The following is an 18,860-nucleotide window of genomic DNA, read 5'->3' on the forward strand; positions in this document are numbered from 1 at the left end:
CAACATTAAACTATAATATATACACAATATACACACTATATAAATGTTGTATATACTACACTGTATACATAAATAATATAATATGCTACATACAGTATAAATACTATACTATAGATTTATTCTATTATATACCAAATAACATTACAATGCAGTCATACCGTATGATGTAGTAAAGCTCCATTTTTATGAATGTATATAGTAGATTTGTAGATAAGTTGTTTCTCACCTTCAGAGCTAGCAATCTAATCTCGCTAACACACAGAGCCATTACTCAATTTTTCAATTTCCAACCCGGTTTTGTAAAATGCAGAACTTCTCTTTGCACATTACTGGTTATCTTCTTGCATCTCCATTGTGTAGATGAAGTTACCAAATTTATGACAGTTCAGCTTAGGGGCTGAGACAGGTTTGCATTAGTCAGCCGCGGAGTGGATTGCTCTCGAAATTTGATCTGTCACACTTTATTTTAAATTAAACCTAATTTTGATGATTGGAAGAAATATGTTCTGCTCCTCATACTTACTGGAAATGTTTGATCTTTTCCAAAGAGCTATATAAACGTGGACGAGGCCAGGTAAAAGAATTCTAGTTTGAAGTCTGGGAAATGGTGTACTATTGATTTAAAGTTCAGTCTTCACATGCTTCCAGCAGTTGAATCGTAGCATATCGGTGGTAACTTTTTTCTTTTGCATTGGCCTTTGGTTATCATGGATTGGTGAACTTGTTCAAAGAGAATATCTAATTCTTATTTCTAAATTTTTGAATTGAGCTTCCACAGGCAGGTTAAGCACAAACCATTTTATCAGATCCCAGAGGTTGCCCTGGCCTTCTCTTTAACACCTGTACAGGCATATGGACTTACACAGGGACCCCCATGCTGGAGCCATGGAGTCAGCTGCTGACCAGTGGAGCAAGCTTGCATCAAAAAAGGTGGTCACTCAAGGCCGATGCCAAGATGTCACATCAGGGACAAAATCAGAAAGCAAGTTGATGGTCACAATACAAGCCGATTTCAGAAATGGAATAAATCAGGATTACACAACCAGAGCAAGGAACAGGGCTATAAACCAGGTAAGCTGAACTTATTGACTGGCAATGGAAGTCAGAGTTTCAGGGGTTTAAATAGCAGACTGCCTCACACAGTGCTCTCAGGAAGGAGTAATGAAAAACAGATGAGAATTAACCCCATAGCTCCCTGGTTTGGAGGCACCAAAATTCCCAGGAATAAAATACGACTGATGTTACACATGTAGCCTGCAAGAAAGGTGAGACAGAGCCCAGCAGATGAAGTGGAAACACAGGGTACAGCAACCATCAGGTTGCTCCTGTAGACACCAATGGACCTTAGGCAGGGGCTTGTAACCAATATTTGACTATTGGGTGGGGTTAGGCTAAACTGAGGAGGAGGAGTCTAAAGGATATTGCAATCTATGCCTCATAATGCTCTTCACGGGCATGGACTTATGTAGGGAACCTCCAGGGCACATCCCTCTAGTGAAGTGAGAATTGATAATTAGAAACATGGTCATACATAGCCAATGTCAGTGCCAGCAAAGTTTATGCAACTTAGGTGCAGGTCAGACAAGAGAGTAGGAACAGAGAGTCAAATACTGGCCCCAACTTCAGATGTGTCCCTGCTTCCTGTAGAGAGACACAGACCTACCTCTTCCTGCCTGACTACAAACCTGTGGACAGCAAGTTACACAGAATTGCCTGGCACTTTGGAGAAATTTTTTTAGGGCGTAGTACAACATAAATTTTAAAGTGATTTGCATATTTATCGTATTATTAAATGAAATCAAGCCATTTAGAAGTACAGGACAATGCACATTCAATATATTTATGGAACGTGGTGATATTTCCAGACTTCTTAAAATAATTACCATATTCCAGACATACCTTTATTTTGATGAATGACCACTATAGAACTGATACTGTTCCACCTCTGTTGGCTTTACTCGTAGAACGCTATGTGCAGAAATATATAATATTACAGGTTTTGTTTTAACAGCTTTAGGTTGAGTATTTGCAGATGAAACGTCTTTGGGATGATGTGTAATAGATTCCTCTAAGTCTAACAGCATTATGTTCTTTACCAGGAAATGAGGCTGGGGGTTTGGCAGCATATTATATGTTCCAGACTCTTCGGAGCAGTCATCATATAATGAGTTGAGGTCATGTACTGGAATGAGACGTATCTCTTATCACATTTTTTGAGGAAGGAGAAGTCTTAACTCTAATGCAAGTTCAGAAGGAGTATTTGGATGGAAGGTGATATATAGTCCCAACCCAAGGAAGGTATGAATGAAGAACAAACGTGTAGGAGGGATAGGATTCTATCAATGCCAAATGGAAACTGTTATCCTTGGTAACAAATGGCCTTTACCAAGATTAACGTGAACCCTGAAAGGTGGTGTCCATAAATCAGAAGGTCTTGGCTGAAGGAGCATGGAGAGACTCCATCATAGCTACTTTACAGCAGGGTTGTGGAGTAGGAGTCGGTGTCCATTTTGGTGGAGTCTGAGTCGGTATAAAATGGACCGACTCTGACTCCTAAAATCTAATATATAAAGCTCAATGTGGATGTTCATGTATGTATGTGTGTGTGTGTATGTCCGGGATTGGCATCCGCACCGTCGCAGCTACAGCCTTAAACTTTGGCACAGTCACACGTCTGGACCCTGAGAGTGTCATAGGCTATGTTGTGAGGCAAAATTTTAACCCCGCGCATTCCAATTCACCAAACAATTTTGCCCCTATCTGCATAATGGGGAAAAAAGTGTATGTATTGGCATCTGCACCGTCGTAGCTACAGCCACAAAATTTTGCACAGTCACACGTCTGGACCCCGAGAACGTCATAGGCTATTGTTATGAATGAGTCACTGAGGAGGAAAAACAAAAACTAGCTAAGCCACAGAAAACCAGAGAGGTTGGTAACTAAGCGGATTGCAGACCCCTGATCCTATCCACACAACTAGCAGTAGCGTACCTACGATGATCCTAGACGCCTCGTCACAGCCGGAGAACTAAATAAGCCTAAAGCAAGAAAAGGGGAAATCTAAACTGCCCCAGAGCAGACCCCAAAGCAATAGACAGCCCACAAACATGTATTGTCAGTGAGACAAGATGAAAACACAAATACAGATAGAAACATAGGCTGAGCAAATGATGGGGCCCACACTAAGTGGAAAGGACAGGAAAGGAAAGATACTGTCTGCAATCACACACAAAACCCTGCCAAAAAATGTCCAACACTTTCTGATAACAAAAACCCTGAAGTCGCTAGACTTCAATTCCCTATATCAGCACTCTGGCTTATTCTGAAGACAGAGCAAAAAGAGACCAATCTGATCAGGGACAAAAAGCAAAGTGGCACAAACAGAGACATAAGAATGGAAATTCAGCACAGCCCCAGCAGGGGCTGGCTGACCACAAAAACTGAGTAAACCAGACCAAATCTCTTGTGAAAAAATAGCAGAGCACACTTAGCTTGAGAAGGCAGGAACAGAGCTGGAAACCAGAACCTCAGGGCAGGAAAAAAATCACCAGCACAAAATTAGGGAGTCGGCTGTCTTAAATCCAGTCAGAGACTCCTGATGTCCACTCACAGTCCTCCTCCTCAGGTGGCAGGTCTCTGCCATTTAGATCAGCTTCATTACCTACTGTCACCACTAGAGGGAGCCCGGATGGAGAACTCATGACTCCTCTATCAACACAGCCAGCTCCACCACCCTCACCAGAAGCCAGAGGTAAACCAGAAAATGAGTTCACAACAGGCTATGTTGTGAGGTGAAATTTTAACCCCGCGCATTCCAATTCACCAAACAATTTTGCCCCTATCTGCATAATGGGGAAAAGTGAAAGGAAAAGTGTTGGAGGCAAATTGACAGCTGCCAGATGTGAACAAGGGGGACTTAAAGAATGAGAGTGATGGCACCAAAGAGTATATACCGTACAGTTGCTAAGGTGGGGCCCTGACATGAGATACTCACCACACACAGGGATATGAACACACACACAAAATGCGCCACACACTACCACGTGCTTCAACACATATACCACCCTCAGCACACATTTCACCACACATACACCAACCTCGCCACATAAAAGTCGAAACACAAAAGTCGCCAATCAAAACTGGCCACACTGTCCCAGAGCTGTTTAAAAGATGAAAAATGAGCTGTGATTGGTTGCAATCAGCAACAGTTTTCTTTGTAGACAGTTGTGGTAACTGAGGCTTATTATTCTTATCATTTCTATGGTTTTATCGTCCTTCTGTAAAGCTGGAAATAACACAATTTATTACCGTGCCAACACAGACCACCCTCTGACACAGACTGCAGGGGGAGCCCAGTATCACACAGGATAGGATTAGATACACTGCTCAGCAGTCAATATCACACAGGATAGAATTAGATACATGGCTCAGCAGTCAGTATCACACAGGAGAGGATTAGACACATGGCTCAGCAGGCAGTATCACACAGGATATGATTAGATACACAGCTCAGCAGTCAGTATCACACGGGAGAGGTTTCCAGGGCCGCTGAGTGGAGATGGAAGAGAACCCATTCTACTGAGCACTTCAGCGCATACAAGCAGTCCCTTGCCAGCTTTAAGTCCACGCTCTCTGCCGCTAAACAAACTTACTTCGTATCTCTCAAATCCTCCCTGTCTCACAACCCTAAACAACTCTTCAACACTTTCAATTCTCTACTCTGTCCCACAGCACCTCCTCCCCCTCCTCTCATTTCTGCTGAAGACTTTGCCTCCTTCTTTAAGCAGAAGATCGACAAGATCAGACAAAACTTTGACCCGCAGCCCCCAAGGCCCCTCTTAGCCGCTCAGCCCTGTTCTGCAAAAGCCAGCTTCTCCACCATGACAGAAGATCAGCTCTCCACCCTTCTGTCAAGATCACACCTCACCACTTGTGCCCTCGACCCACTCCCGTCTCACCTCATCCCTAACTTGGCCACAGTCTTCATCCCATCTCTAACACACCTCTTCAACCTTTCACTTACAAATGGTGTCTTTCCCTCATCCTTCAAACATGCCTCAATAACACCCATCCTCAAAAAGCCCTACTTCGACCTATCCTCTGTGTCTAACTATCGCCCGATATCTCTTCTCCCTTATGCCTCAAAACTACTGGAACAGCATGTATCGGAGTGAGGTGGAAAGAATATGTGACTGGTGTAAAGCCAATAATCTTGTACTCAACACTAAAAAAACTGCTGAGATGGTTGTGGATTTTAGGAAAGATCAACATGAGATACTTCCAATCTACATCCATGACAAAGTGGTTCTTAGGGTCACAGAGACCAAATTCCTTGGTGTTATCATCTCTCATGATCTTAAATGGGGGAAAAACGTGGATGCTGTTATAACAAAAGCACAACAGAGGATGTTCTTCCTGCGTCAGCTGAAAAGATATGGTTTGTCTAAGAATCTGCCGATCTTATTTTTTAATGCTGTCATCAGATCTGTGATTTGTTCCTCTCTGATAGTCTGGTATGGGGGAGCCACTGCGCATGACAAACTCCGCTTACAAAGGACTTTCAGAACAGCAGAGAAAATTATAGGTTCCCCCTGCCTAAAATCCAGGATCTTTATGATAAGAGTATTCGATCCCACGCATTGAAAATTTCATCCGATCCCTCTCACCCGGGACACTCCTCATTCCAACTACTCCCTTCAGGACGTCGCTTCAGAGTCCCCAAATGCAGCACCAACCGCCATATGAACAGCTTCTATCCACTCTCTGTTCAACAATTAAATCGTCATGTGTAGACTATATACTGTATCTGTCTTGTTAGATGTTACTTGTTGTATCTGTTGTTATATATTATGTTGCCTCTTTGCCACAAAGAATTCCTTGTATATATGTAATATGTACTTGGCGATAATAAATTTGATTTGATTTGATTGATTTTGATTGATCTTGAACTGTCCTCCCACCTCTCCTCCTGTTCTCTCTTTGACCGGTTACAATCTGGCTTCCGACCGCATCACTCAACTGAAACTGCCCTAACTAAAGTCACTAACGACTTACTAACCGCCAAGAGCAAGCGACACTACTCTGTCCTCCTTCTCCTGGACCTGTCCTCTGCCTTCGACACCGTAGACCATTCCCTCCTGCTACAGACTCTCTCATCTCTTGTCATCACAGACTTGGCCCTATCCTGGATCTCATCATACCTAACAGACCGAACATTTAGTGTCTCCCTCTCACACACCACCTCCTCTCCTTGCCCCTTGTCTGTTGGTGTTCCTCAAGGCTCTGTCCTAGGACCCCTACTATTCTCCATCTACACCTTTGGCTTGGGACAGCTCATAGAATCCTACGGTTTGCAGTATCACCTCTATGCCGATGACACGCAGATCTACCTATCTGGACCCAACCTCGCCTCCTTACTGACTGAAATCATACAAAGTCTGTCTGCTATCTCAGCCTTCTTCTCTGCTTGCTTTCTCAAACTGAACATGGACAAAACAGAATTCATCATCTTTCCCCCATCTCACTCTACCCCTCCACCAGACCTATCCATCAATGTCAATGGCTGCTTTCTTTCCCCAGTCCCGCACGCTCGGTGTCTTGGGGTGATCCTCGACTCTGCTCTCTCTTTCAAACCACATATCCAAGCCCTCACCTCCTCCTGCCGCCTCAAACTCAAAAATATTTCCCGGATCCACTCATTCCTCAACCACGAAACCACAAAAACACTAGAGCATGCTCTTATCATCTCCCGCCTCGACTACTGCAACCTCCTACTCTCTGGCCTCCCCTCTAGCACTCTGGCTCCGCTCCAGTCCATCCTACACTCTGCTGCCCGACTAATCCACCTGTCTCCCCGCTATTCCCCAGCCTCCCCCCTATGCCAGGCCCTTCACTGGCTTCCTATTGCCCAGAGGCTCCAATTCAAAACCCTATCCATGACATACAAAGACATCCACAACCTGTCTCCTCCCTACATCTGTGACATGGTCTCTAGGTACCTACCTGCACGCAACCTTCGATCACCTCAAGATCTCCTTCTCCACTCCCCCCTTATCTCTCTACCCACAACCGCGTACAAGACTACTCCCATGCTTCCCCCATACTCTGGAACTCTCTGCTGCAACACATCAGACTCTCACTATCAACAGAAACCTTCAAGAAGAACCTGAAGACCCACCTGTTCCGACAAGCCTACAGCCTGCAATGATCCTCGGTCTACTGAACCGCAGGAAAACGATGAAGAAATACATCAGGATAAGACTTTGCCAACAAACAGCAACCTTGTACGCCCTCAGAGTCCTCCTGGATGGAGAAAGAAAAATGTTGTGAAGAAGAAACGGAGAGTGGTGGTCATGGGGGATTCCCTGCTGAGAGGAACAGAGGCCGCTATCTGCAGACCGGATATAACTACAAGAGAAATGTGCTGTCTTCCAGGTGCAAAAATTAAAGATGTGTCTGACAGGATATCAGGACTCTTCAGACCTACAGATGACTACCCATTCCTGCTACTACATGTGGGGACAAATGACACCGCAAGAAACGACCTGGAAATCATCTGCAGAGACTTTGAAGACTTAGGCAAGAAAGTGAAAGAACTGGGAGCGCAGGTGGTCTTCTCTTCCATCCTCCCAGTGGATGGCCATGGAACAAGGAGGTGGAATAAGATTCTGCAGGTGAACAACTGGCTACGTCGATGGTGCCGTCAGCAACGATTTGGATTTCTGGATCACGGAGTGAACTACTTATACGATGGACTACTTGCTAGAGATGGGGTGCATCTTACGAAGACTGGAAAGCATGTATTTGGAAGTCGCCTTGCTACACTTGTAAGGAGAGCTTTAAACTAGAACAACATGGGAAGGGAAGCAAAAGACCAGAAAAAGCCATACACCTGACAAATGCTATTGAGAACTCTGCTATTAGAAGTGGAAAGGAAGAACAAAGACGAAAGAATCTAATTAATAAAAATATTGGAGAAAGAGAAACCAATCACAAACTAAAATGTTTCTATACTAATGCACAAAGCATGGGCAACAAACAAGGAGAATTGGAACTACTAACACAGGAACAGAAATATGATGTAATTGGAATCACTGAAACTTGGTGGGACAATACACATGATTGGAATACAAGACTAGAAGGATACAACTTATTTGCAAGAAACAGACTTGATAAACGAGGAGGGGGTGTCGCATTGTATGTTCGAAACGCGTATATCTGCACAGAGATTGAAGCTTCAGAGACTGGGAGTTCTGTGGAAACTGTTTGGGTAAGAATACAAGGACAGAACAATGGAAAGGACACCATTGTAGGCATTTACTACAGGCCGCCTGTGCAAGCCGAAGATATAGATGAACTCTTTATGCATCAGATGGCCAAGTTCTCCAAAAAATATGACATAGTTGTCATGGGAGATTTCAACTATCCAGACATTTGTTGGGAATCTCTCTCAGGCAAAACTAAAAGGTCAAGGAAATTCTTATCCTCTCTTGCTGACAACTTTATCTTCCAAAAGGTAAGGGAGAAAACAAGGGGAACTGCTACCTTGGATCTAATCCTTATAAACAGGGAGGAAATGGTTGAGGAGGTAAAAGTGGCTGGGACCCTAGGAGGTAGCGACCATGCTATTTTAGAATTTTGGATTACTAGAGGTGGAAGACCTGTGAAGACTCAGACGTCAAGGTTAGATTTCAGAAAGGCAGATTTTAAGGGATTCAGAAAGAGAATTGGAGGGATCCAATGGCTGGATATCCTTAAAGACAAAAATGTCCAGGAAGGATGGGAAATCTTGAAAAATGAAATTCTCAAAGCACAGTTGTTAACAATTCCGAAAAGAGGGAAGAATAGGAAGCATTTAAGGAAACCAGGATGGATGAACACAGAACTTAAGCACATGCTAAAAAGGAAGAAAAAAATGTTTATAAAATGGAAAGAGGGAGGCATATCTAAAGAAGAATATAATGCTGTCTGCAGAACCTGCAGGGCACAAATCAGATTATCTAAAGCTGAAAATGAACTGAGGCTTGCAAGAGATGTCAAAAGCAATAATAAAGGATTTTGGGGATATGTCAAAAGTAAAAGAAAAGTCAAAGATGCTATAGGATTTTTACAGGATGAAAATGATGAAATGGTAAGACAGGATGTTGAGAAGGCTGAACTTTTAAATTCCTATTTTGCATCTGTTTTCTCTCAGAAAGGAAATGCAACATCAACTGTTATTCACTGTCCTATTAAGGGAATAGAAGAATCCAGGATATCTATAAACAGAAAGATAGTGAGGAAACACTTAGCTAACCTAAATGAATTCAAGTCTCCAGGTCCAGATGAATTACACCCCAGAGTACTGAAGGAGATAGCAGAAGAAATTTTTGAACCCCTCTCCATAATCTTTGAAAATTCTTGGAGAACAGGAGAAGTGCCAGAAGACTGGAGAAGAGCAAATGTTGTTCCTATCTTCAAAAAGGGGAAGAAGGTGGACCCAGGCAACTATAGGCCGGTGAGTCTGACTTCTATATCAGGAAAGATCTTTGAACAAATTATTAAACAACATGTATGTCAATACCTGGATAAGAATGAAGTGATTAAACAGAGTCAGCATGGGTTTCTAACTAATAAGTCATGTCAGACTAACTTAATTTCCTTCTATGACGGTATCACTGATTGGGTGGATCAAGGAAATGCTGTAGATATAGTATATCTTGACTTCAGCAAAGCATTTGACAAAGTCTCTCATACAATCCTTATTGAAAAAATGACTAAGTATGGAATGGACAAGGCAACTGTTAGGTGGATTCATAACTGGCTTAGTGATCGGACCCAAAGAGTGGTCGTAAATGGCTGCACATCCAGTTGGAAGAATGTCTCAAGTGGGGTACCACAGGGCTCTGTCCTGGGCCCTGTATTGTTCAACATCTTTATCAATGATTTAGATGAAGGAATTGAGGGTAAACTGATTAAATTTGCTGATGACACAAAGCTAGGAGGGATAGCTAATACTAGAGAAGAGAGAGAGAGGATTCAAAAAGATTTAAATAAACTGGAGAAGTGGGCAGCAACTAACAGAATGGTTTTTAACAGGGAGAAATGCAAAGTACTACATCTGGGCAATAAAAATGAAAAAAGCATATATAGAATGGGAGGAATAGGGCTAAGTGACAGCACATGTGAAAAAGACTTGGGTATACTAATAGATCACAGACTGAATATGAGTCAACAGTGTGATGCAGCAGCAAAAAAGGCAAATGCAATTCTAGGATGTATTAACAGAAGCATACAGTCTAGATCACGTGAAGTCATTATTTCCCTCTACTCCTCTTTGGTCAGACCTCATCTGGAATATTGTGTCCAGTTTTGGGCACCACATTTTAAAAAAGACATCAACAAACTGGAGCAAGTTCAGAAAAGAGCGACCAGAATGGTGACCGGTCTGCAAACCCTGTCTTATGAGGAAAGGTTGCAGGATTTGGGAATGTTTAGTTTGCAAAAAAGAAGACTGAGAGGAGACTTAATAGCTGTCTACAAATATCTAAAGGGCTGTCACATTGTAGAAGGATCAACTTTATTCTCATTTGCACAAGGAAAGACTAGAAGCAATGGGATGAAACTGAATGGGAAGAGACACAGATTAGATATTAGAAAAAACTTTTTGACAGTTAGAGTGATCAATGAGTGGAACAGGCTGCCACGAGAAGTGGTGAGTTCTCCTTCAATGGAAGTCTTCAAACAGAGGCTGGACAGACATCTGACTGGGATGATTTAGCGAATCCTGCTTTGAGCAGGGGGTTGGACCAGATGGCCCAGGAGGTCCCTTCCAACTCTACGATTCTATGATTCTATGATTCTATGATTCTACTGCACGACCTGCTCTACCCTCTCCTACTGTATCCTCACCCATCCCTGTAGACTGTGAGCCCTTGCGGGCAGGGTTCCCTCTCCTTATGTACTTGTGTGTCCCTTGTCTTACACATGTTTATTATACTTGTCTATATTTCCCCTTTTCACATGTAAAGTGCCATGGAATAAATGGCGCTATAATAATAATAAATTTTATTTCTATAGCGCCGACATATTCCGCAGCACTTTACATTTCAGAGGGGATTTGTACAGACAATAGACATTACAGCATAACAATAATCACATAGATTATAACAAATACCAAGTGGAATGAGGGCTCTGCTCGCAAGCTTACAGTCTATGAGGAAAGAGGTAGACACGAAAGGTGGGTGGTAACAGTTGCCCTGATTGTATGGACCAGCCATAATGTTAAGTGTGTAACAGTACAGACACAGAGGGCTAATGGATGCATAAAGCATGTGGGAACATGATGCGGGGAACCTGGTTATGGTAAAACTTTTGGCTGTGCCACACAGGGATAGATTAGGTTAATGTGTTGAGGCGATAGGCCAGTCTGAATAAATGCGTTTTCAGGGCACGCTTAAAATTGTGGGGATTGGGGACTAATCGTATTGACCTGAAAAGTGCATTCCAAAGAATTGGCACAGCACGTTTAAAGTCTTGGAGATGGGAGTGGGAGGTTCTGATTATTGAGGATGCTAACCTCAGGTCATCAGCAGAACGGAGGTCGTGGGTAGGGTGGTATACTGAAACAAGGGAGGAGATGTAGGGTGGTGCTGAGCCAATAGACGGCTTTGTGGGTGAGGGTAATAAGTTTATACTGAATTCTGGAGTGGATGGGTAGCCGGTGTAATGACTGGCACAAGGTAGAGGCATCGGTGAAACGATTGGTGAGGAATATGATCCTGGCTGCAGCATTCAAGACAGATTGGAGAGGGGAGAGTTTGGTAAGAGGGAGACCGATTATAAGAGAGTTACAATAGTCGAGGCGAGAACGAATAAGAGAAACAGTAAGAGTTTTTGCAGTGTCAAAAGTAAGAAAAGGTCGAATTCTAGAGATGTTTTTGAGGTGCAGATGACAAGAGCGAGCCAGTGATCGAATGTGGGGGGCAAAGGAAAGCTCGGAGTCAAATATGACCCCAAGACAGCGGGCATGTTGCTGGGGAGTAATAGTGGAACCACACACAGAAATGGCAATGTCGGGTATAGGTACATTTGTAGAGGGAGGAAACACAAGGAGTTCAGTCTTTGACAGGTTCAGTTTAAGATATAGTGAGGACATGATGTTAGTCACAGTGTTTAGACAATCGCCAGTGTTTTCTAGAAAGGCTGGTGTGATGTCAGGAGAAGAAGCGTATAATTGGGTGTCATCAGCATAGAGATGGTACTGGAAACCAAATCTACTGGTTGTTTGACCAATAGGGGCAGTGTACAAGGAGAAGAGGAGGGGGCCTAGAACCGATCCTTGAGGAACCCCAACAGTAAGGGGAAGGTGAGAGGAGGAGGAGCCAGCAAAAGATACAGTAAAGGAGCGGTCAGAGAGATAGGAGGAGAACCAGGAGAGAACGGTGTCCTTGAGGCCAATGGAATGGAGCATAGTGAGGAGGAGCTGATGATCCACAGTGTCGAATGCTGCAGAGAGATCCAAGATTATTAGCATGGAGTAATGACCACTTGATTAAGCTGTTAGTAGATCATTACAGACTTTAGTGAGGGCAGTGAGGGCAGTTTCAGTAGAGTGTAAAGAGCGGAAACCAGATTGGAGAGGGTCAACAAGAGAGTTCTCAAAGAGATAGCGAATAAGACGGGAGTGGTTCCAGGAGTTTAGAGATGAAGGGAAGATTAGAGACAGGTCTATAGTTAGCGGCACAGTTTTGGTCGAGAGATGGTTTTTTAAGTAGTGGATGTATGATGGCATGCTTAAATGAGGAGGGAAAGATACCAGAAGAGAGAGAGAGGTTAAATATTTTAGTTAGGTGAGGGGTGACAGCAGGGGAAAGGGACTGGAGGAGATGTGACGGAAATGGGTCACTGGTGCAATTGGTTGGGCGAGAAGATGCAAGGAGCCTGCTTACTTCTTCTTCTGTGACTGGTTCTAAATCAGAGAGTGAGCTAGATGCAGTGGGGGAGGGAGGACAGTGCATGGTATGAGGTGATTGGGAGATAATTTCCTGTCGAATCTGGTCAATTTTTTCTTTGAAGTAATTGGACAGATCGTCAGCTTGGAGCTCCGTGGTTGGGGCCTGTACTCTTGGGTTGAGTAGAGAATGAAAAGTGTCAAAGAGACGTTTCGTGTTATTGGACAATGAGGTGATGAGGGTGTTGAAATAAGTTTGTTTGGAGAGGTGAAGGGCAGTGTTGTATGTTCTAAGCTAAATGCAAAATAAATGCATAATAATAATAATTAGACACATGACTCAGCAAGCAGTATCACACAGGATAGGATTAGATACACAGCTCAGCAGTCAGTATCACACAGGATAGTATTAGATACACAGCTCAGCAGTCAGTATCACACAGGATAGTATTAGATGCATGGTTTTTATGTGCAATGTAATCATTATAATTTGTTATAACTAACCACAGTTGGTTACTATGCCCAGGCAACGCCGGGCTCTTCAGCTAGTATATAATAAATTGGATACAGTAGTTCAATGCAGTATGTGCTGTAAATACTAATAACGTCAAAATAGCACAGAAAGAGGACTTAAAAATCCTCCAATAATAGAAAACAGCAAAAGAGCAAAAAGGTTTACCCGTCCAGGCCTCCAGACAAATGCACGATCAGGATTCAGTGGACCCATATAATTAATTGTGTTGCCATCTTAACCTTTTTGCTCTTTTGCTAAATACTAATAACGTCCTATAATAAACTAGTAATGTCCTATAAATGTCTGTTCTGTTACTGACCTAAGGATCTCAGCTTTTAGTTGAGTTGAATCTGTGCTGCACTTTGGGTACATGCTCAGTAGCGACCAGAGCTGTGGAGTTGCAGTCGTGGAGTCCGGGAAACTGAGGAGTTTGAGTCGGACGTTTTGTCTTACCGACTCCACAGCACTGCTTTCCAGTGCATGGTCAATAAGGGCTGGCGGTATAGATATGTTCAAGCTTAACTAACTGCAAATTCTTTGAGCTTTTTACAGTATACTGTAAATGTTTTATGAAGGGACTCAAGCCTGGAACCTGTGATGTGGAAAGCAGAATTGCTGTGATTGTCCAACCCTTATGTCTACATATAGACTCAAACATCTCCTGACAGAGCATCACAAATTCATATTTTTTGTTTTGTCAAAACTAGCAATAATTCTCCATTCATCCCAGATTATGCTCAGCTAAGAGGAAAGATAATGAGGACACAACTGCTTCTTTTCCAGGTTTTGGATGTTTAAGGTTCTTTGTTTTTTGTGCCCTGTGTGAGTGGAACACGGGAATGAGAACGCCAAAGATAAAACTCATGGAGTTATCCTTCAGCAACTGGAAAAAGCATAGTACAATTTATCAGGTTTCCTGGGGTGATCCCTTATCAATAAAATAGGGGGTAAATTACTTACCATTGGGGGTCAAAGCGCTGGAACCTCCAGCGATTTTGATAACAGGGTCCTGCAGAACTTCATCTGAATGGAGCAGGACCCTGCTCCACTAGATTCATTGTGCATGAAACTACTAAAAACAGCCGAGCGCTCAACCTCCACTAGATTCATTGTGCATGAAACTACTAAAAACAGCCGAGCGCTATACTCAACTTTCTCTGGTAGTCCTATAGACGATGATTGGAGCATGTGTGAGCAGGTTGCAGGATGCAGTAACGGACAGGACACAGCGAGAGTTAATGTAATTTTACTTGAACAGGGGTATACTCCACGCAGGGAGGAGATAGGACAAACGGTATAACCGTTGGTATACGGGATGAGGTAAAGAGTATGATAGAGATAGCAACAGTTCTCAAGGGTTAACATGTCTGTCCGATGGCTTCCTGACTGGAAAGTCCACAGTGTGAACAATGGTGCCAACACGGTCAGCGCGTGGTAGATCCGGTGTTTTCCTGAAGGCATCCTTGAGCCGAATTCCGACAGCGATTTTTCCTCGACGTCTTTAACGGGTTCCTTGCAGGTTCCTTGGTCCAGGGTTTGCTGTGTGGGGTTCAGTACAGTCCACCACATTATCGGAGCCTAACGTGGCTCGACAGATGTACACCGGGGAGTAAGAGCACAGTTCACGGTGAATCACTCGGTCCTTCTTCAGCGGTGCACTCGCGTTACTCACGGGCCCGGAAAATCTGGCACCTCGCGTTGCAGGAGCCAGCGGGCACACAGCACAAAACTGGTCACAGTCTCTGTGAGTTGTCGCAGGGAAGCACAAGCTCGGGCCTGCCCTATTCCCGTGCTCAAGAGACGGAACACTAACCTTTCCCTGGCGCGCTGCTTGGTCCCATCAAGTCTGTCTGCTTACGTGCGCCCTGTGGCCCCCTTCCTTTAGCCACGCTCCATGCTGTCCAATGCAAAGCTTGGTCTGGGTCTCTAAACTTTCCCCCGGACAACAGAGGCGACATCCCCAACAGTTCCGGACCCGGCGCAAGACAGGTACCCCCGCTCCGTTCCTTCTTCTTACACATGCAATCCTCATGTAGTGTCCGCTTGTCAATTCCCAACTTCATCCACAAACCCAAGAATGAGGTTCTGGAGAGCCTTGTCTGGACGGGTATTAAAGGGAATCTGTCACCCTATTTTTCGCCTATCAGCTGTCTTGGTCCGATGGGTGTTGCGGTCCGACGCCTCCCTTCTTCTAACGGTGACGTCTTCTTCTTTGCTGCCTGTCCTGGCTCCAGCGCAGGCGCACTGCTCTGCCCTGTTGAGGGCAGAACAGAATACTGCAGTGCGCAGGCGCCGGACCTTTCCCGGCGCCTGCGCACTGTAGGACTCTGCTCTGCGCTCAACAGGGCAGAGCAGTGCACCTGCGCAGGAGCCACGACAGGCAGAAAAGAAGAGGACGTCACTGCTAGAAGATGGGAGGCGCTGGACCAGACCGCGGCACCCATCTGACCGGACTCAAGGTGAGTATAATCTAACTTTATTTTCTTATCTTTCAGGTTATATTGGGGGCTTATCTACAGCATTACAGAATTCTGTAGATAAGCCCCTGATGTTGGTGCCGGCAGCTCATAGGCGAAAAATAGGGTGACAGATTCCCTTTTGCGAGACACTAAGTAGACTCACTGTGGAGTGTTCTTTTGAGCCTCTTTGGAGACAGTATTTTAATTTCTAAACTATTTAAACCAGTTCACAGTCCCTTTCTGTATTGTAATCTTATTCCTCCTGAAGAAGAGGTCGGTGCCACCTGAAAACACGTTGAGAATAAAACTGCAATTGATTATTTATTTCATCTGCATCTTCTATTCCTTCTAGCAGCAGCAATGTATTTATCCGCGTTCTTATCCCTTTAAGCTTATTCTTGAGTTTGTGACACCTTATTTGGCAAAAATTTGGTGAAATAATGGCAACAGGCTCTAGACTGGAGTGGCACTGTTTCTGGGTGAAAAAGCAGGCTTTTTTAATCCTTATAATGCCTACAGATGTACAGAAGACAGCTTTATCTTCACACAGGAATGTCATTAACAGCAATGACATAAGTAGTAAATCTCTGAAATAAAATATAGAATAGTGGAGGAGAAACAACCCTTCTCTTTGCAAAATTCCCCATAAAAAAGTTATAATCCTTAGAATGGATTATTTAGATTGCAGTGAGAATTATTAACCATTTGCCAAATCAAAGCTGTTAGCCGTGACATTTCTTTGGTTTTCTCTTTAAGGATCGCTGCTACTATTACGGAGATGTAGAAGGATATCCTGGATCATCTGTCAGTATAAGCTTCTGCTCTGGCCTCAGGTAAAAAAAATATTTTATTTCTGTTGCTTAGATAGTGCCAGTGCATTCTGCAGGGCTTTACGGGCATTGGTATTACTCACTGTCCCCGGAGGGGCTCACAGTCTAAATTCTTCATTAATATGTCTTTGGTGTGTTCAATGAAAATAAAAAACCTGGAGGAATCCAAGCAAACACAGGGGAAACATACAAACTCCATGCAGATGTTGTCCTTGGTTGGATTGAAAAAAATGAACAATAGAATGCTCTTCACATGAGAGTGCTCTCTATCTGCCACATAAGAGTCATCATGGGAATTCTCTGTATATTGGAAAGGTTAATACATGATGGATCATTTAGTGATCACAAAAAAAACACTTTTTGCTGTTCAAGATTAACTAGAGTGCTCTCTATCGTGTATGCAGATCAATAGAATTCTGCCTGCATGTTAAATTAGAATGCGCTCTATATCATTTAGTAATCACGAGAGTGCTTATTCTGTCATATAGTAGTTGGATTGCAGCATTCTGACTTGGGTGAAGGATCATAAGAATATTTTTTTAAGACACACTGATTACTATAAAGTGTCAGACAGATCAGTAGAATGTTCTGAATATGACAAGGTGAACATTAGAATGCTCTGTATAATACATAGAGTTCAGAAGAATGTTTCCCCCGTGGTGTAGTAGTAGTAGTAGTAGTCAGTAGAGTTGAGCGACTTTTGGTTTTTTAGGGTCGCGTTTCGTTTCGTGAAACCCGACTTTTCCAAAAGTCGGGTCGAGCAAGATCGTCCGATTATAGGGAAAAGTCGGGGTCGTCCCGAAACACGAAACCCAATGTAAGTCAATGGGGAATAAAAGTCGGCAGTGAGAGGAGGACAGGAAACACACCTACAGTGCCCATTTGAATGCCAAAAGCATCAATTCTTCTTTCTTAAGCTTGTCAACCTTAATTAACTTCATAATACAAGTTACGCACTGAAAAATGGGGGTTATTTGGCTACAAACTGTGGGGGGGGAGGGCTGGCTCCAGGTTTTCATGTGCCCTGGCCGAAAGAGCGCCCCTTTAACACATACCACAACTCATCATGCTCCGATACGGCAGAGAAATAGCGGTATAGTCCAATGAAAAATACCTCACTTTTTACATCTCATGACGAGGCCCATCTATTTCTCCATACAGAATCATTGGTCCCATATAATGTTTGAAACAGTATATGATGAGCTCCACATAATGCTACAGTATATGTTGGTCCCCATGGATGAAGCTCCACTGTCTTATGGGCCCAAATAATGCTCCAAACATAATGGGCCCCATTTCTAATGCTCTAGTGTATAATGGGCCCTGTAAATGCTGCTCCAGTGTCTGATGTCCACCTTTGGAATGTTCCAGTGTATGGTGGGCCCCATCTATCATTCTCCAGAGTATAGTGCTCCCCAAAAATTGCTGTCCCAACATTGAAAACAATCAAATAAGTCTCCTCGCTAGGGAATCCCTGTACTTGTCTGGACAGGTGCTGTAGCTTGCTTAACAGCTCGCCAGCCATTCTCACGCCCAGTATGGATTACACGTGATTGCACAAAGGAGAGAAAGGGTACCGTATCCCCAGATAACATGTATGGATAGCGTACACATTCAAAATATATGTCTCAGGAGGCAGGCTCAGACGGTGTTAGGCCCAGTATGGATTGCACGTGATTGCACAAAGGTTAGAAAGGGTACCGTATCACCGGATAACATGTATGGATAGCGTACACATTCAAAATATATGTCTATACAGCATGAGGCAGGCTCAGACGGTGTTAGGCCCAGTATGGATTGCACGTGATTGCACAAAGGTTAGAAAGGGTACCGTATCCCCAGATAACATGTATGGATAGCGTACACATTCAAAATATATGTCTCAGGAGGCAGGCTCAGACGGTGTTAGGCCCAGTATGGATTGCACGTGATTGCACAAAGGTTAGAAAGGGTACCGTATCCCCGGACAACATGTATGGATAGCGTATACATTCAAAATATATGTCTATACAGCATGAGGCAGGCTCAGACGGTGTTAGGCCCAGTATGGATTGCACGTGATTGCACAAAGGTTAGAAAGGGTACCGTATCACCGGATAACATGTATGGATAGCGTACACATTCAA

General features: G+C 43.6%; 1 protein-coding gene across 1 annotated transcript in view; it reads left to right on the forward strand.

Annotated features, from left to right (window-relative positions):
- The window catches only part of ADAM12 (ADAM metallopeptidase domain 12), a 771,113-nt gene that overhangs the window by 416,312 nt on the left and 335,941 nt on the right, over positions 1-18,860 (forward strand). Inside the window, exon 5 of the mRNA XM_073552776.1 lies at positions 16,661-16,737. Within this exon, the coding sequence (XP_073408877.1) occupies positions 16,661-16,737 (77 nt within the window). The remainder of the gene's footprint in view (positions 1-16,660; positions 16,738-18,860) is intronic.

The sequence above is a fragment of the Dendrobates tinctorius genome, unplaced genomic scaffold (genome assembly GCF_039654945.1).
Source record: "Dendrobates tinctorius isolate UK_male_01 unplaced genomic scaffold, ASM3965494v1 ptg000196l, whole genome shotgun sequence".
NCBI classification, from domain to species: Eukaryota; Metazoa; Chordata; class Amphibia; order Anura; family Dendrobatidae; genus Dendrobates; species Dendrobates tinctorius.